General features: G+C 35.1%; 1 protein-coding gene across 1 annotated transcript in view; it reads left to right on the top strand.

Moving 5' to 3' along the window:
- LOC149775318 (TRPL translocation defect protein 14-like) overlaps positions 1 to 21,851 on the top strand; it is a 113,377-nt gene that overhangs the window by 49,695 nt on the left and 41,831 nt on the right. The window contains exon 4 of the mRNA XM_089944276.1: positions 2,144 to 2,181. Within this exon, the coding sequence (XP_089800402.1) occupies positions 2,144 to 2,181 (38 nt within the window). The remainder of the gene's footprint in view (positions 1 to 2,143; positions 2,182 to 21,851) is intronic.

Raw genomic sequence — 21,851 nt, 5'->3', positions numbered from 1 at the left:
GATGATGTACCAGCAGTCTTCCAGTTAATTACAATAATACAATCCAAGATGTCCTGCTCTGCATTCACTATAATTCCAAATGTTTCTGTCCAAGGATATTATTTAAGAACAATTTGTATTGGCAGTGGATAATAATTTGAATAACAACAAATTTCACTCAACTCATAACCTGAACACAACGATACAGATGATTTCTGTTTCCGATGTTATCGCAGGAATGAATAATTTTTCAAATAAACAATATTTCATTTTAAAAAATTAAGACACAAAAGAAGAGCCAGGATGCAGGACAAAAGTTCACTTCTCGACAAATCTAATATTTGTTACTAAAATTATAATAAAGATTGTGGTAAGTATCAGGTACCACAGGTTATTCCATGGGGATTACCATTGTCCTAGACTCAGACCCAAATAAATGTTTACCTCTTTAGATAATGATCATAATATTTAACTTACACTTGTATGGAAATATCAACTATCCATTTGTTGTTTACCAAAATAAATAGTCCTACTGGTGAGTTAAAAATAAAATTTTCAGGCCCTGCATCTTGAAAATGATGTCACTTCTTAAGAATGGATAGTATATCGACATGGGGGTTTCACTAAAAGACTTCTTATGATGTCTAGTTTGTCCTAAATGAAAATGTTACCAGTCTGACTTCCTATATGGCTACAATAGTGGCCTTCTCGAAAATCTTATTGCTACTCTTACATGGATGGTCATATCAACATTGAGTTTTCACTTCTTGTGACGTCTAGCTGTTCCTAGATAAAAATGGTGCTGATTTGACATCCAATATGGTCACCATGACAGCCATCTTGAAAATCTTGTTATCACAGCTCAGCTTGAACACTCGTATTAATACTGAATAATATCAGAGATGGTCTGAACCTTTAACATTTGAGAAAGAAGTGGTCTTTATCCTAAATGTTTGGAAATTCTTTTTGCCAAGGAGATGGGTTCTTATTTTAGTTTTGTGGGGAAAAATTACATATACACCATTACTTGATGTTAAGAGTATAATGAAGTCATTAGTTCATGATATTCTGTTGTGATGATATTGAGATAGCATGGACATAATCATTTAGCATCTGATCTTTAATCATTATCTTTAGCTGCTCCTTTCTTGTTATTCTTATAGGTTAATTTTACATTATTTATTAATTGTGGTTAATTTAAAATAGTGAATACTGCAGCAAAGTTTTCTTTGACCCTCAGAACCTTAGCTCTCTCCTTTAACAGTAATATCATAGCCTACACATATGTATCTGTCCTCCTACTGGTAGATTGTATAGAAAGGAAGACCTTTGACAAATAAATTAGTCATCACCACAAGTTCTTCTATCTGTCATTGATTATTTTTAATTCTTTCAGTCATTGATTTTTCCTTGTCAAATGATTAAGCATCTTGTAGTCGCATGAGTCAGTCAATAAAATAAAAGTCTTCTTACTGCTGAGTCCACTTTATTTTCATCACTATGGAGAAATTCAAACCTTTGTGGTGAAGAAAACAAACCAGTACGAGATCTGCTTTTGTCCTGATGGTTGACAATTTGTGGATGAGCATTCATCTTTTATTTGTGAACCTGCCTTTAATAACTTCTTTGCAACCATTTATGAATTATAAGAAACACTACTACTATGATAATAAAAAATAATATGGTTAAAATCAAACTAAGGAGTTGTAGTTTTAATATCATCAAATTGTCCGATATTTTTATCTGGTCAATTATACTGCAGTGCACATATAAATTGTCCTGTTCCCTCATACCTGAGACTGACATATGTTACCCCATGCCCTCATACCTGGGACTAACATATGTTATCCCATGCCCTCGTACCTGAGACTGACATGTTACCCCATGCCGTCATACCTGAGACTGACACATGTTACCCCATGCCCTCATACCTGAGACTGACATATGTTACCCCATGCCCTCATACCTGAGACTGACATATATTACCCCATGCCCTCATACCTGAGACTGACATATTTTACCCCATGCCCTCATACTTGAGACTAACATGTATATATTCTCATTCCCTCATAACCAAGATTATATAAACTTGCATTCCCTCATGCTTATATATATTAGTTATTTTTGAAAGTTTTACTCAGCAAATGCTTTTCATTTTTTTCAGTGGTGGTGTAAAGTTTCCAGATCTCTCCAAAGATGAATGTAGGTATTTCAGTTGACACTTGCCTTTATTACTCATAAAACAATTTCTGAGCTTATACTTCTTTGTATCATGAACAGCCTAGAGTTATATGGTATTGCCACAGAGGTAGGGCTCAGATTTAAATGCTCGAAAACTGGAAATTAACCACAGCTTTGTTCAGGATAGTTTAACTCACCAATCCATATGAGCTTAAAGTATGGGCTTGCTTCTAGCATTTTTTTGTTAGTCATTGGCTATGCATTGTCTGTCAGTAATATCTACTGTCAGCTACTAAAAACCAGTAGGCCAATTAAACCAAACTTGACAGGCTTTTCAAGCTTGTATAAATGATGCCAATTCAATTTGTCATCAGATTTATTAAAAACTACATTTAAACAACATCTCAAAAACTGACGAAGAGAATGTGACCAGATTTTAATACATAAAATCTTTTAGAATGAAGGTCTTTCAAGTTCATACAAAATGAAGCCAGTCTGCCAAAATTGCTAAAAATAATGAAGTCTTTTAAATGCAACTTCTAAACATTACTGCTCTTAATACATTAACCCATGGAGCTTTTTGTCATTTTTGCCTGAAAATCGAGTAGGAAACACTTGAAAGTTATTTCTGAATAGACTCGAAAACACCAAATCCCTGGTCATCTTTCAATAACATACTGCCTAGTGGTGTTAGAAACATCGATTTTCATTGGCTATTTGACTCTCGCGTGAGCAGAAGGGTAAAATTTGGACCCCCCTCCTTTTTTTTTTTTCTTTTGCTAAACAGAGCCATTATTTTTGTATTGAGACCACTCTTTATTCCAAATGCCCATCTTATCCTACTTTTTGCAAAGGCTCATCTATCTGTTTGCAGCTCATACCGGTTTGCCTTAGATCTGAGACCAAAAAGTCTAAAATCCAGACACAAAATCGGATTCCGACGACGGGCAAATTTTGGGTAAAAAAAAGTCGGGTCCATAAAATGAGGTTTTTCTCTCTGTATTTTGTAGTGCAACTAGATATTCCAGATTATTTGGTATCATTGTAGAGCTACATCTATCTACCTTTCTATAATACCACCCACTTTAGTGTATCATGCATGACCATGACGCTACAGAGCTCGGCAGTAGGCTACTACCTCCTGCCCTGTAAAGTCATCGCTAGGGGTTAATGTGTTAAGAATTGGACCAGATTTGAGTGAAAGCATCCTGGCATAAAAGCTTTAATATTTTACAGAAATGTGGCTTCTCCACTATCAAATTGAGCTGTTTTAGAAAAAATAGAAAAACCTTTAAACAGCCACTGCCAACCACTCCAGCGGCCCAAGTAGTTATAGCATCTGCATCAGATGCAGGAGGTCATGGGTTCGAACCCCAGCTGATTCATACTAAAGACTTATAAAAATGGTACTGGCAGCTGCTTTGCTTCAGGCTCAGCTTTAAGAGGTTGGTGTTAGGACTGTTCAGCCTGGCGTCAAGATAATGTTTCTGGGTGGGACATGATGCCACATGTCTTTTGGATGATGCCCCAATGCTAGACATCACTATAAACTGCTACACTGCAGACATCATTGCAGTATGACTCAAATTGTTAAAGCTACGTTAAAATTCCAAAAACACACATCAACATCTCCTGCCAGAATACTACACAGCAGAATTTAACTGAACTGTACCATCCAAGCAAAAAGCCCTCATGTTGACATAGCCAATAATGTGGTAAAAGTGTCATTGAAATCAACAGCAATAAAAAAAGATCGAGTTTGTACAAACGATGCCAAATTAACCATACAGTATAGCTACCTGTCAATGTCAGTAAGCATCCTGATAATGAGATTTCTTGGCCAACTGTTCTTTGGCTTGCAGCTTCTAGGTCAGCATCAGCCTGGTGAGTGATGTTAGATCCACTTGGGCTTCTTGTTAAGATAGGTGCAGTTTCAAGTAAAATATTTGACAAGAAAATGGATTCTGGTGTGCATCAGAGGAAATTTGATTTTGAAATGTTGTAAGGATCATGAAATTTATTACATCAGGATTTGACTATGATCTTAATTTAACTTGATTTAAATAGTGGTATTTTCACAGTGGGCTTACTTTTCAGATGGTTTAATTTTAAAATTGTAGGGTATTGTTTTTTGTGTCGCATATGACCATTTTAGCATATGACAGCAATATAAATTTGTCGTTGAATACATTGGTTGTCTGAGCATAAGGTACTGATTCAAAGTTTTATGTAACAAGAGTTTCTACTTCAGGGACATTCATTTTTTTAAATCTTGAACTACTATTTGCAAAGGCATGTGGCCATGAACATTCATTTTCAAAATCTGACAGAGAGCACCACGATTGTTTGAACGAAAGGTTTTGGAACCATTATGTCCTGGTACTTTTTCTGCATTAGGTACCATTATGTCCTGGTCCATTTTCTGCGTTAGGTACCATTATGTCCTGGTCCATTTTCTGCGTTAGGTACCACTATGTCCTGGTCCATTTTCTGCATTAGGTACCACTATGTCCTGGTCCATTTTCTGCATTAGCTACCATTATGACCTAGTCCATTTTCTGCGTTAGGTACCATTATGTCCTGGTCCATTTTCTGCATTAGGTTCCATTATGACCTAGTCCATTTTCTGCTTTAGGTACCATTATGTCCTGGTCCATTTTCTGCATTGAGTACCATTATGACCTAGTCCATTTTCTGTGGGATGTTGAATAGGCCTGATGCATCCTCCTTCATACGATTAAAGGCAACTTTGCTGTGGTGTCCCAGTGGTTTGCATGCTGGACTTGCAACTAAAAGGGTGCAGGTTTGAATCCCAACCATTGGATCAACCAACCCCACATTGGCTATTGTGGTATGTTCTCAGGCTAGGCATGTTAGTCCAATTGCCTCCACATTAAACAATCTGCTTTTGTTAATGTGCCATACAACATCAAACACTTTGAGAAATTTAGTGAAGCTGATGGCATATCAGTGTCAATGCAATTAGCAGTTGGGCTAATATTATAGAAGGTAGTATAAAAAAAGTAACATGTTACATTCAGGATACCAGTACAGTAAGATACATAAACTTTTGAAGGATTCCTGAAATACTGTATTGCCAGTATTTGGTATCTGTAAACTTGGATATATTACTTACTCATGGACAGCTGTAATAAAAGGCATAACACTCATCTAAACAATTAGCATTTCGTCACCTTGTATTGTTCTACCAGAGCCAGTATTTGAACAGCACAGACGGCATTGGCTGCAGTACATAGCAAATACATAGTTTTATTTGGGCCAGAGTATATAGTGTAAAGAAAGCTTTTAGATAATCAATCTCCCTGAGTGTAATCTCTTTAATACAATCGACATGTTGATTTTAGATATTAGAAACAATAGCTGCAATCAAAAAGTTTACAGTAACCTTACCCACCCACCACCAACCATCCCCACCCCCGAGTCCAGACCCCAAGATTGCTGTTACATCAGATAAAACATTTGGGAAGTTGATGGTACTAATAAAGATATCATGGGGGGAAATAAGAAATGTATTCTCAGAAATATTTTTTTCATGTGGTAATTGACAAATTGATGCTATATATTCAGCTAGCATAGACCTTTGTTTCCTAAGATGCTGGTTGTTAGAACAGGTAGGTGTTTCACATATCGTTAGCCTCAAAAATCTTGTTTATTGATGATTGATTATCTTCATACCCCAAATTCGTACATCTCATTTCTTGAATTTTACTTGAAAAGTACATAGAAGTAATTTGTGTCATTCAAGGTGATCATTTGTCAGAGTAATACATGTCATTGAAGACAATCATTTTCAGTGTTTTTACAGACAGACTATATCTTCGCCAGCATTACTGCCTACTCAATCATTTTTAAAAGTAATTTCACAGACAGGTGACCATGTAATGGCCAGCATCACTGCCTACTCAGAGGCAGTGATTGGTGAGTAGGGGATACAATTTATGTTGTTGAAAGCATATCCCTACAGATATGGTGATTGGTGCTCAGGGAATACAATTCCTATTTTTGAAAGCATATCCCTCCAGATTCAGTTATTGTTGCTTAGGGAATACAATTCCTATTTTTGAAAGCATATCCCTCCAGATTCAGTTATTGGTGCTTAGGGAATACAATTCCTATTTTTGTAAGCATATCCCTCCAGATTCAGTTATTGGTGCTTAGGCAATACAGTTTCTATTTTTTAAAGCATATCTCTCAAGATTCAGTTATTGGTGCTCGGAATACAATTCCTATTTTTGAAAGCATATCTTTCCAGACTCGGTGATTCATATGTTTTAGAAACAAATCATTATGGGAACTGTACTGTGCAAATCAAGATGGGAAAACATCTGTACAAATCAAAATGGGAACACATCCATACAAATCAATATGGGAACATATCCGTACAAGTTTGATTGATTTTTCAGTAAGAGATTGATTTTTGAAATTAATGATTTTTCAGGACACAACATTTGACTTGACAGTAATGTACAACTCACATGACAATGATGCACAAAAGTCACATGACACTTAAACAACATGGACATCACAGTCTAATACACAGGTCACATAGCAATAATGTACACCACTTGCATGACAATAATTCACAAAATTCACATGACATTAATGGACAGCATTCATATGATGATAATGGACTGCATTCATATGACAATAATGGACAGCATTCATATGATAATAATGGACAGCATTCATATGATAATAATGGACAGCATTCATATGACAGTAATGGACAGCATTCATATGATGATAATGGACAGCATTCATATGACAGTAATGGACAGCATTCATATGATGATAATGGACAGCATTGATATGACAGTAATGGACAGCATTCATATGATGATAATGGACAACATTCATGTGATAATGGACAGCATTCATATGATAATGGACAGCATTCATATGACAGTAATGGACAGCATTCATATGATAATAACTGACTGCATTCACATGACAATAATGGACAGTATTCATATGATAATAATGGACTGCATTCATATGACAATAATGGACAGCATTCATATGATAACAGACTGTATTCACATGACAATAATGGACAGCATTCATATGATAATAACTGACTGCATTCACATGACAATAATGGACAGCATTCATATGATAATAACGGACTGCATTCACATGACAATAATGGACAGCATTCATATGATAATAACGGACTGCATTCACATGACAATAATGGACAGCATTCATATGATAATAACTGACTGCATTCAGATGACAGTAATGGACAGCATTCATATGATAATAACTGACTGCATTCACATGACAATAATGGACAGCATTCATATGACAGTAATGGACAGCATTCATATGATGATAATGGACAACATTCATGTGATAATGGACAGCATTCATATGATGATAATGGACAGCATTCATATGACAGTAATGGACAGCATTCGTATGATAATAACTGACTGCATTCACATGACAATAATGGACAGTATTCATATGATAATAATAGACTGCATTCACATGACAATAATGGACAGCATTCATATGATAACGGACTGCATTCACATGACAATAATGGACAGCATTCACATGATGATAACTGACTGCATTCACATGACAATAATGGATAGGATTCATATGATAATAACTGGCTGCATTCACATGACAATAATGGACAGCATTCGTATGATAATAACGGACTGCATTCACATGACAATAATGGTATGACAGTAATGGACAGCATTCATATGATAATAACTGACTGCATTCACATGACAATAATGGACAGCATTCATATGATAATAACCGACTGCATTCACATGACAATAATGGACAGCATTCATATGATAATAATGGACTGCATTCACATGACAATAATGGACAGCATTCATGTGATGATAATGGACAACATTCATATGATGATAACGGACTGCATTCATATGATGATAATGGACAGCATTCATATGACAGTAATGGACAGCATTAATATGACAGTAATGGACAGCATTCATGTGATGATAATGGACAGGATTCATATGATGATAATGGACAGCATTCATATGATGATAATGGACAGCATTCACATGACAGTAATGGACAGCATTCATATGATGATAACGAACTCAGGGGCTTATTAACCATTAAGCAGATTAAGCACGTGCTTAGGGCACCAGGGCCAAAGGGGGCACCACAAAGTTGAGAAAAGGGTGAAAAGAAAAAAACCGAATGAAGATTTGTAAAAAAAATTGATAAAACTAGTGCAAATTGATCATAATGTTCTGTTTCTTGATCATGGTGCACCCTAGGGTTATCTTCCCAGGTGTACGTGGAAAGGAGGGGGGCACCAAGATTTGTCAGTGCTTAGGGCACCAGTGAGCTTTAATCTGCCCCTGAACGGACTGCATTCACAAGACAATAACGGACTGCATTCATATGATGATAATGGACAGCATTCATATGACAGTAATGGACAGCATTCATATGACAGTAATCGACAGCATTCATATGACAGTAATGGACAGCATTCTAATGACAATAATGGACAGCATTCATGTGATGATAATGGACAACATTCATGTGATGATAATGGACAGCATTCATATGACAGTAATGGACAGCATTCATATGACAATAATGGACAGCATTCATGTGATGATAACGGACAACATTCATGTGATGATAATGGACAGCATTCATATGATGATAATGGACAGTATTCATTTGACAGTAATGGACAGCATTCATATGACAATAATGGACAGCATTCATATGATGATAATGGACAGCATTCATACGACGGTAATGGACAGCATTCATATGACAGTAATGGACAGCATTCATATGATGATAATGGACAGCATTCATATGACAGTAATGGACAGCATTCATATGATGATAATGGACAGCATTTATATGACTAATGGACAGCATTCATACAACAGTAATGGACAGCATTCATATGGTAATAAAGGGCTGCATTCATATGACAATAATCGACTGCATTCATATGATGGTAATGGACAGCATTCATATGACAATAATGGACAGCATTCATATGACAATAATGAACAACATTCATATGATAATAAAGGATAGTATTCATATGATAATAACCGATAGCATTGATATGACACTAATGGACAGCATTCATATGATGATAATGGACAACATTCATAAGATGATAATGGACAGCATTCATATGATAATGGACAGCATTCATATGATAGTAATGGACAGCATTCATATGACAATAATGGACAGCATTCATATGATAATAATGGACAGCATTCATATGATGATAATGGACAGCATTCATATGATAGTAATGGACAGCATTCATATGACAATAATGGACAGCATTCATATGATAATAATGGACAGCATTCATATGATAATAACCGATAGCATTGATATGACAGTAATGGACAGCATTCATATGATGATAATGGACAACATTCATATGATGATAATGGACAGCATTCATATGATGATAACGGACAGCATTCATATGATAGTAATGGACAACATTCATATGACGGTAATGGACAGCATTCATAAGATGATAATGGACAGCATTCATATGACAGGAATGGACAGCATTCATAAGATGATAATGGACAGTATTCATATGACAGGAATGGACAGCATTCATAAGATGATAATGGACAGCAATCATATGACAGGAATGGACGACATTCATATGACATTAATGGACAGCATTCATAAGATGATAATGGACAGCATTCATATGACAGGAATGGACAGCATTCATATGACAGTAATGATCAGCATTCATATCATGATAACGGACAGCTTTTATATGACAGGAATAGACAGCATTCATAAGATGATGATGGACAGCATTTATATGACAGGAATAGACAGCATTCATATAATGATAATGGACAGCATTCATATGACAGTAATGATCAGCATTCATATCATGATAACGGACAGCTTTTATATGACAGGAATAGACAGCATTCATAAGATGATGATGGACAGCATTTATATGACAGGAATAGACAGCATTCATATCATGATAATGGACAGCATTCATATGACAGGAATGGACAGCATTCATATGACAGTAATGATCAGCATTCATATGATAATAATGGACAACATTATCATGATTACGATGCACTGCACTTTCATGACAATGATGTACAACATTCACATGACAGTAATGAACAACAGTCAAAAGACAATGATGTACAAGATTCCCATGCCAATAATGAACAGCAGCCTCATGACAGTAATGCACTCTCTTGCATTTTTTTATTTTAATATATTAAGTTAAAGCCTCAGTGATTTATTGGTTGTTGTTTTGTAGCAGTGGGCTTTTGCTTTGCATAAGTAAGCAGTTATATAGCTCCCTTGAGCATACCTGTCTAAAGGACATTCTCAGATTATCCTCACCTGTCCGATAGAAATCTAATTGATTTGCATTTCATGTATGTCCTTACTGATTTACAATTCATACTTGTCTCAGGTTGTTTTTGGTCAGTTGTAACAATGTATGCCAAAACCTTTAGTGATTTCACAGAAACATAATTACAGATGCATGCTAAAAAAAAGTAGCAACATACAATTTCCTTTTGTTCATTTTTTTCTGTACTGTTTTTAAAAGTATCCACAATCAAACATGCTAAAGATTCCTTAAAGTAATTGCTTCACTGTATTTGTTATTTCCTACCATGTGCAGATATCCTGTGTACATGCAGGTTTGTGCCCTTAGGAAATGAAGTACTAGATTCTGAACATGGTTTCATACCAGCCTGCACTGTTGTTGTTTGTCAGTTTTGGTTTCATGTATGTGAGTACACAGTTTTCATCATCCAGTGCGGTTTGAAAAGACTAATATCTGCCATGATGTGATTGTAATTTACATGGGAAGGGGGGTATTACCAAGGGATGGATATATATATATATATATATATATATATATATATATAGAGAGAGAGAGAGAGAGAGAGAGAGAGAGAGAGAATTTTCCCTTTATCTTCATTTGTACAGTGCATCAGAGGCCGATACATTTTATAATTTGACACACACACATTTTGACACTAAAGATTGCTTTTTTTGTTTATTTAGTCTGACACCAAGGGAATTTTGTTTTACTCTCAATCTTGAACCCCTAGGGGATACACTGTGTGTGTGTGTGTGTATGTATGTATGTATGTATGTCATAGAGCCATAGAACCCAACCGTGTTATAGACTGAACTGTGTTATAAGCAACCTGGTCAGTTTGCTGAAGAAAATGTACCCCAAAAAATGTGGGGCAGGGGTATAGGTAATAAATGTGGGCAGTAAAATATGTGCTTCATTGGCACAGTTACCATCTTAAATTGATGCATATTAAATGGGAAATACACCTGTAGTGAAAACAGAGAAGGCATTTATATTTTACTTTATTTAGAGAACCTTGGATTGGTATATATACGTGTATACTGTTTATATATACATGTCTAATGTATAGCATGAATAGAGTATCAACATGTACTTACCTGCAAAACTCATCACGTACATTGAATCCACAATACAAGTAATTCCATTGAAAATATGCACACACTTTTAAAATATTCAGTAATTTTGTCACATGTCATATAAGTCTGAATTCAGTGGAAAAACATAGCACAATCACGTAATGAATGATGAAGCAAATTTACTTTATGTCCCCAAGTCGGTAAAAGTTAGTTTGCATTTTAAGCCGCCATTGGTAGCGTTCTTAAGCATAAACTTTTTCCCTGCAAAAAGGAAACTTTCACAGCACAGTAAACGTGATCCAGTTACATTGGAAAATGAAAAAATTCATCAGATTCTATTGCTTTTATTTAAGTTTGGTACTGACTTTCTTTGAAGAAAAGTTCTTTGTTTTTATTGAAAATCATAGTCGGCTTTCTTTGATGAAGGGTGCATGAGTTATTGAAGTCACCGCTAAAGGACATCTTTGGTGAACCAAACGAATGCCCATTTCTTATTGTGGTCGCAATATCAAATAATTATATTCCATGATTAAGACTGTTTTTTTCCATTTGCTTAGTATGTTTTCTTAACAGTCGGTGCTTCAGAGGTAATCAGTTTTCTTTGAAATTTCAGCAAACTATTTTATCTGGGTGCATTTTTAAAAAAGGAATTGGCAGTCTTTTAGTTGATTGCAGTTACTGTTTCTCCTTGCCTGTTGAATAGACCAACAAGTAAGATGGTGGTTTTTTTTTTGTTTTTTTTTCTTCACATTTGTGGTAGCGGAGTGATGCTGCCTTCCACGCATGTGTTAGAAATTTAACAACGGGTCAACGGACAATAGAGACGCAGGTGTTCTGGTCTGATAACAAGGATTAGTACAGAAAATGTGAGTGTTCTGAAGGATTTAATTCTGAGTGAAAAGAAGAGGAATTTTACTTACCATCCACATAAAATGTCAGTCTTTGTAAATATATTAATTACTAGTGAGCAGCCAAAAATCCAATGAAGGATAGATTACAAGATAATGCCTTGTCTGATTGATCTCAGCTACCAGAGATGTCAACAACAAAAAAAGCGGATATCTCACAACATACAGTACTCATGCTCGATGTCAACATAAGTGGATTTAAGGATATAACAATGCACTGTTAAGATGGTTTGTCAACATGGACAAAGAAATTGTTTATGTAACAATAGATAAATTTCAGTGCATTTTATATCAAGTTTGTGGCTTCCTTTCATTTAGGCTCTGAATTTCTCCACTCCAAACCAATAGTTGTATATACAAGTTTAAACAGCCAACAATATCGTAAATAAAAAGAATTGCCAGATGGTATATTTTGCCACCATTAAAGAAAATAAAATGACAGTTTGCAACATTGGTCACATTGGCGAAGCCCTATGTGATCCCAGAATAAACTTTTTACCTTTCATTTTTTGTACTTTTAAGAAGAAAAACTTTTTTCATGTACAAGAAAAATACATATAAAATTTCAGGAGCCATGCCATGATTGTCTTGTATTATTCATGCACGATCTCTCCCCACAAATGATAATAAACCTTTTATATTTTTTTCAGTACTTTTAAGATAGTATTTTTTTTCATGTACGAGAAAAATACATGTATATAAAATTTCAGGAGCCATGCCACAACCATGTTATATCTGAATTTGTGTTATAATGGAGCATGCTATAGTGGGGTCACACTATATATATATATATATATATATATATATATATATATATATATATATATATATATATATATATATATATATATATATATATATATATATATATATATTTATTTATTTATTTATTTATTATGTAAAAATCAGATTGTATACATGGCAGTTAATGTACTATTAGTAGGCTACTCTGACAAAAAATGTACAGACTTGTGCTGGGTGAAATGATGTGACCATGTCTGAAGCACATAACAATGGTATGTACATGACTTTTGTTTATGTCCTTGTTAATTTTAAAAATTATAATAAATCTGTTTTCAGTGCAGACACCTCAGTGTTACATGCCCCTGCTTTGCACAATACAGACACCTCTGTGTAACATGTCACAGCTCCATGATGCATGCAGCATTCTCACTCATGCCTAACCCCTATTACAACTTCTCTATATTGGTCCATATTCCTTGGCATCCCAGCAGTAACCCAGTTGAACAGTTGGATTTTGTCTCATGGTTTTAAGTTCAAGTTCATTACACTTTGATTGACTTAAATCGTGTATTGCAGAACAATGAACAATTGTAAGTTTTCACAAACATTCTTTAGGATAACATTTTCTGGTGACCCCAGTACATCTCTTCTTAGTGGTAGAATTATTTTGCACTCTGCATTTTTGGACCTAATGGCATACAGTGTCCTTTCATAGTCTTCCTCAATACCCTATAGTGATTGTCCATTGCTGTAGTCATTGCCTCCAGTTAGAAGAATCATTATACGTATGATGTGGAGACTTGGGGTAAAACGATACACCTCTGCTGTATATCAATACGATACATAATCAATATACATGTCAACTTGATAAACTTTTCATCTTAATAACATCTCTGATTGGTAGATTGGTGCTATTTATACTTGTTGACATATTGGTTGTAATTCTAGCATGCAGATTCCAGAAAGAAAATATGAAATAAGCACTTTCAGACTACCTGTAAGGTATAAGTGATTTTAATTCAACATTATGAACCATTTCTGGCGTCTCCATTTGATAAACTGCAGTGCTTGTCTTGGTCACAATGCCATCTTTTTTTTTAACACTGCATGAATGCTTGAAAACATTTTATTGACAATTTCATGTTTTCAGTTAAATTTGGAAGGAATTGTGGTGTTATCTTCAAAACTACAAATAGTGCAATTTCCTCGTGCATGGAAAATTGTGTCTAGAACAAGTCTGAGTATGGAAGCAGATATGACTAACAACCAAATCCTTCACATTGTACTTCCTATGGATGCAAAACAACTGCTGAAGACACAGACACTTGTGAAAAAGGAAATTATTGACAACACCCACTTTAACTCGTGCAGTTTAAATTATCAGTGTAAAAGGAGACATTCCAAACTTGTTCCCTATATACAATTGAAATGCTTTACAGGTCACTGAATGGTCACTTTTGTGCAAACTTTCTCTGTTGCTTTGTATATATTTAGATTGAGTGTGGATGCCAATATTTCTGGTGTGTTGTGCAGTGAATAAGTTACTGTTAGTTCTGATTGGTGGTTATTGTTTTACTCTGGACTTGTTCAAACAATAACCACCAATCAGAATTGAATACAACATATTTCACTGCATTACATGCCAGAAGTATAGCCCTCAGACTTTATACAAGTTGACAAAATGCAAAGCAAGTGCAAATCTTCATGTAAAAGTGATTATTTAAAGATGAGAAAAGTTTACTACTTGAATCCTATTTGAAGAGCAAGTATGGAATGTCTGTTTTACTTGGATGTATTGAGCTTGCTGAGAAGATAAAATAAACAGCATAGAATTCGCGGAGGGGGACAGATTTAAAACCATGTTAGTCACCTTGTGTTTACTAATTTGTAGAAGGCGAGCAGGTGTTTTTGCTAGTTTTTCATTGTTATTGACATGTGTCTGCTTCTCTATCTGATGAATTCTCAATTTAAAGAATAAAAAGGCAAATGGCTGAAGGTAATAGTAACCCGTATATGGTAAGTATTGTTTTGTATTGATTCTTCACCTTTTGTATCAATATGGGACAAAATATTCATACATATACATGCAACAAGATAACTGGGTTGGATTTCAGATTTATAACAGAACACTTTTGATGGTGATACAAATACAATGTTTATTGATGAATGATTTGAATGGGGAAAAAATTATGATTAATACATGCGTGTACAAGATCCAAATATTGGACACATTAACACAATCCGCACAAACCTAATCAACAAATGAAAATACAAATAAGTGACCTTATACATTACAAGGACAAAGATGAATGATTCACAGCAATTTCACACGACAAAAAGAATGACGTGTTTTACTCAAATAGTAAAAATGAATTCACTCAAATAGTGAAAAATGGGGTATTTTACTCTAATAGTAAAATGATGAAAACAAAGAGACAGATATCATACAAAATATCATTACAATCACAAAACACTGGGTATTACAAACCCCAAAATTACACTATGGAGTTAACATTCCATCACCAACACACTTGGCTACTAGTCACACTGGTCAATCAAGCAGTGAGTATTCCAGGTAGACACTGACCAACATTCAATTCCTTGGTCAATCAAGCAATCAGCGCCCACCAATCGGTCAGTAATGCCTGATCACCTGCTACTCAACCAGCAACACTGTTTACTCAGCTCTGTGGCTGCTATTCAGCTTTACAGCTGGTATGGCCAACTTCAATGGTTATCTCTAAAGCAGGTACCACGTCGACCTAGATCAGTTGAAATTAAATCTAACACCGTGTACTGTGAATGACACTGGCATATATGATAACATGTAATGACATTATATACGGTAAGCTATACAAATTACATTATCAGAAGGACATTGCAAAGCAGTAAACAGGTTCAAAAGTGAACCTACCTGTGTCCGATAAGAATTCTATTGTACTAAACGTTTTTTAATAAGATGCAATTTTATATTGCTAATATAAATCTCTTGCTAAGTCACAAACAAGAATAGAAAATATTTGCATTATACTGTAAGGTTAAGCTACATAGAAAATATACAAAAATAAATGTGATAGTACAATAGTTATAACTTGTACACAAGAAATGAATAAATAACTCACATACCTCTACAGCTGAAGATGTGCAAGTCCATCAAGTAGACTGCTCACTGATAAGATAGTCCGTAATGTGAAGATTTAGTCTTACGGTGAGGTATTTATACACAGACAATGTAGCTCTACATCATCTGTATCATCTGTATGCTAGATGACTTGGTTTTTTCCCATTGAAAGCACTTCACGCATGCAACATATAATAAACTGAACTCACTGTTTCGAAATATTTGTACAATATACAAAATCACCCTCGGGTATCGTTGTACAAAAAAACGAAACACGAATACATATATTTAATACATAAAGGGATTTATACAATTCCGTGACAGTACACTAATGTATCAATTATTCATTTCACCCCTAATGGAGACATGTCATTTTTAATATTTTGTCTGTAATAGTATTATTGTTACACTGTGTGTTTTGTTTTTTTTACATCAGTTTTATATAATCCTCCTACACTAACTCCTTTGATTGTTGATGACCTTATCAGATCCATCTTGCATAGCTGTTTTGACATGTGGATGTTTCTGATCTATTGCTTGATCTGTAATGACTTGATTTTAAAGGCTGGGCCAACTTGATTTTCATTTCCGGGCTGACTTGACACTTAAAGACTGGGCTGCCTAAAAGTAATAACAACATGTCTTCTTTGGGCAGGTGTATCAAATGATGATGATGATAATACAAGAAGGTAGAGAAAACATTGTTCATACAATACCAGTGAAAGATAAATATATGCCAGATGCACAACAGAGGATATGACAAATTAAACTTATATTGTTCTTTGGAATAGTCTGATTCATTCTTTTAATCATATGTTGTATCATTATTTTCCTAAAGGAATTGCATATGACGCTGACTTTTTTTTTATATAAACAGCCTCACTGGTCAATTTAGCATTATTTATCTGTTCATTAAGTTCATGATCACAGAAGAGTGTGTTTACAGCCTGCATTTTCTCACACTAAAAATTGTGTTGGTATTGTAATAGACCTGGGGCTCTAAAGCTGTAATAGGATGGATGGGAAGGGTGGTTTTTCTATGTCATAAATTTAACATGTTGTTCATGTCAATGAACATATAAACTGCTGAAAGAATGAATTCAAACATTGTAATGTATCAGAAGTGTATAGATTGCAACTTACCTTGATATCTGTATTAAACCGTTGTTCATGTTTATGTCAAGTGTGATTGCTGGTCATGTGGTAACATGCGTCATCAAATTCAACCTCGCACATCGTTAAATACTCACAAAATCTTCTGGAATCTTATTTCATATGAATTTGTCACACCAAGAAATATGTTTATCACCCTTAAATTCCCATCTCAACTCATCATTTGAATAGCACTAAGCTCGATGACTCCAACAGCTGACATCACGAAAATACGTCTGCAGGCAAGATGGCCGACACTAGATCACATGACCTGTAACACACAGTAAATTTGTAAAGTTCACATTTTTTTATTAAATTTCACTTGTTGATTGTAAATGCTGGCCTTCTTTTATACTAGAATAAGTATGTTTTGAATATTTAATGGTGTATTCTTCACCTTTATGCTGGTCAATATATTTTCAATGTTATCAGCGTTCATCGGTAGTTGTGTACTCTTCACCCAAGCTTAACTGTCTTGGTTACAATTTCAAGTAAGTTGACGTTTGACGGACACGACAAAATACGTAATGTTTATATATTTGCTAATGACAGAGTGTGAACGGACAAGTGATAATAGTTAAATTGTATATTAACCCTCAGTTTGTGTCGCTGGTTGTAGAGTATCTGTTCGGCACCACCAGACCTGTTAGGCGTCCCGGACAAGCAATGATTGGTTATGTTTACATCACATGACTACTATCCAAAGAGTATAAATAGGAGTGAAATTCGAAATTTGGCAGATAGCTGTCAACATTAGTGCTTCTATCAACATCTCTCCACCATATAAAAGAACACTTTATTGAGGTAGTTATAATTACAACTTTATTGGATGGCATTAAAAAGCTCATAGATACTCATAAAAATAAGACAAGTCCACAAATTTTAATTTCTTTATTCTCAAAAATAGACTGGAATTATATATAGTACAACAATAGGAATCAATTCAATTCAAACAAATTCAATTCACTGCTATTGATTCAAGCTTAATATAAAAGTAATATGGTGCCACATAAATAAGCAGCTATCTCCCACCACACTAAGAATTTAGGATTAACTTCCAAAATAATCCGTGGATTGTCCATTTCTAACTGAATGATAATGTTACGGTTATGAAGGCCAGCATATTATAGCATTTGTGTATTGCATACGTTACACGTAATCAGACACATACATTCATGTTTAGTGGTATTTCTTGTTTTAAGCATCTTATCACAATTTCATAGTCAAAAATAAAAAGGTCCTGACTTTGAGCATTCTTGCAATTTATTATTACGTTTACACAAGTTACCCCATACCCCCACCCACAATCTGTTACAGTATGCAAATACTGTGCTCACTATTGGTCCAAAACTGGATCTTTGTTTGTTGCAATGTTCTCCCTCTGACGAGAGGCCATTCTTAGAAATGGCTGTGTATAAGGGAGACAATCATATTTAATGTTTTGTTTTTCTGTTGAGTAGCAGACATTTACTTTGGCCTGACATTCCTGTCTTCATTTTGCTGCTTAGCTCAAAATAATGTATAGATCCTGTTTCTTCTTTTGACTTATGATTTCAAGTTAGTTTGGCCCTGGGTGGTCTAAGGGGGTCAACCATACAGATCACTGATATCTCAGCACAGTCTGCATGGATTGAAGTCTCAGTTCATCAGAACTGGGTTTGTGAGAAAGCTTGCCAGTAATTTCCTGTAGGTCAGTAGTTTTCCCAGGCTCTTCCTCCATATTCTGGCAGCCATGTATAGGCTGCAAAATGGCATTAAAGCCACAAAACCATAATAAACTTAAATAAAAAATGGTGCCAACATGGCACCTCTTTCAAGATCTTAATGTCACTACTCCCAAATGGAAAGTCATATCAATATGGGCTGTTCGCCAAAAGAGTTATGGTGTCTAGTTGGTCCTAGATGAAAATAAGGCTGATGTGACATCCAGTATGATTGAGGTCTTGAAAATCTTGTTATTGCTGCTACTCTTGAATGGATATTCATATCAGCATGTGGTGGAAATGGTCTTCATCTTGAAAATCTGGTTAGTGCACAAGAATATCAGAGAATGAGCAGTTAAAAAGAAGAAATGGTCTTATCCTGGAATCCAGGAACTGCTTTTTGGAATCCAGTAGACCATTAGTTCCATCAAGGGACACTTGCTATTTGATATAATATAGAAGTCCTTTTTCTCAGTGAATCAGAAAGTGTTCAGTGTTGCTTTATCCTCTGCTCACTTAAATGTTATTGTTATATTGGAGCGGTCTTAGGTGGCCAAGTGGTCTAAGGCACTGGCCTTACAGATCACTCACACGTCACCTCTGTCGCTGGAGTGGTGGGGATGTAAATCTGGGCTTGACCAATGTAGGCATGTGAGAAAGTTTGCCATTAGCTTAGCATTGGTCAGGAGTATTTTACAGGTTCTTCCTCTGCCAAAATATGCTGGCTGTCATGCTGAAAAACTGATGTTAAACCCAACAAAACTATTTATTGGAGCCACAGTGGGTCAGTGGTTAGTATTGTGGACTCATGACTGATACAGTATAGGGTTAGTCTTGTGGACTCATGACTGATACAGTATAGGGTGGTATTCCACCATCAGGTCAGCTCATGTTATGTAGTTAGACACGACACTTTATTCTAATTGCCTTGGCACTAATTAACATTCTTGTGTTGTTTTGCTGTAAACACCAAATCAAACAAACTTCATTTGTCCAGCATTTATAGGATGCAGTATGGGAATCCACTTGTCAGAGAGTCTGTAGTAATGGGATTTCCATGTGATTTGTTTAGTTCTTCAATGGCACAGCAATGCATGGATGCTTTCTATACTCATTTATAGTTCAAGTCAAACTGCAAAAACTAAGATCCTAATCTCTTGTATCATAAGGCACCTTATAAATTGGGGTCTGTGTTGGTTTTCTACCGATGACTCCAAATGAACTGCACAGACCCAGGTCTGCCAGCATTATGTGACTCCTGTGCAGTTTGACTCATTTTGTAAGCAAGTACATACGGTAGAAATAATATCATTTTGAGGCACTGTTAGAGTAAAGTGCCTTGATCTGAAAAGGTTTAACACCTGAATCTGTGTTATTTGTCTGACATGTTACCCATCTAAGCCATTGATGGCAAGAATTTTTCAAGTGATTAATTGAACTATACTGCCACACTTAATGCAAAAATAAAAACTCATGGTCAGATAAGATGCTTTTTGTCATGTCTGCATTAGCAAGACACAAGTTCAGCTATCCCTCATTATGACACACTTCATAATAATCTTCATAATAGTGTAATTCCAGATAAAGCCTGATTCTGCAATGGACCCAGTGACCAATCTTAAATCATGGTACTTGAATTGGTCTAAATGGTATGACAGTACATGCCATGTGAAGTCATCTTAAATCATGGTACTTGAATTGGTCTAAATTTTATGACAGTACATGCCATGTGAAGTCATCTTAAATCATGGTACATGAATTGGTCTAAATTGTATGACAGTACATGCCACGTGAAGTCATCTTAAATCATGGTACTTGAATTGGTCTAAATGGTATGACAGTACATGCTATGTGAAGTCATCTTAAATCATGGTACTTGAATTGGTCTAAATTGTATGACAGTACATGCCACGTGAAGTCATCATTAAGCTTAGTATTATATCTTTATTTCCCTCTTTAAATATTATTTGACACAATTAAAAGACACAAATGCCATAAAGTGAAAATATCTTAAATTAACATAAACCTTTTACTATATATTGGTCAGCCATTTTGTTTATCCCTCCTCCCCAACAAAAAAAAATAATATGCATGCAGTCATGCAATCATTGAATCTTCAGTGATTCTCACTGTATCATGGTTCCAACTATTGAACCAACCCTAACTACCATAATAATAAAGGCTTTATTTAGAGAAGGTAACTCAATTAGTTACAGAACTAATCTACCTTGAGGCCTTCTATCTGTTATGTACAATATATAGAGTATATACAACATGATGTGAAGAGTTTGGCTTGACACTAAATAATTAGGTAATTTTAAAATTCAAAATATCAAGCCTGGAACACATGCACAGGCATCAGTGAAAACATAAAATATCATCCTGCATTGAAAAATTCAACTATGAAAATGATGCAAAATTACAGAAAAGCAATGGCTCTAACTACATTGTGACCCTGCTATAGTATGCTCTGTTATAACACAAAGTCTGATATAACACTGCTGTGGTGTGGCTCCAGAAATTTCATATACATGTATTTTTCTCATACACAAAAAATTCTTTCTTAAACATAAGAAAAAA

This window comes from Sinohyriopsis cumingii, chromosome 19 (genome assembly GCF_028554795.1).
Source record: "Sinohyriopsis cumingii isolate HCF-2022 chromosome 19, ASM2855479v2, whole genome shotgun sequence".
In the NCBI taxonomy this organism is placed as follows: Eukaryota; Metazoa; Mollusca; class Bivalvia; order Unionida; family Unionidae; genus Sinohyriopsis; species Sinohyriopsis cumingii.
The sequence above is the reverse complement of the archived record's forward strand: the minus strand, read 5'-3'. Positions and strand labels throughout refer to the sequence as shown.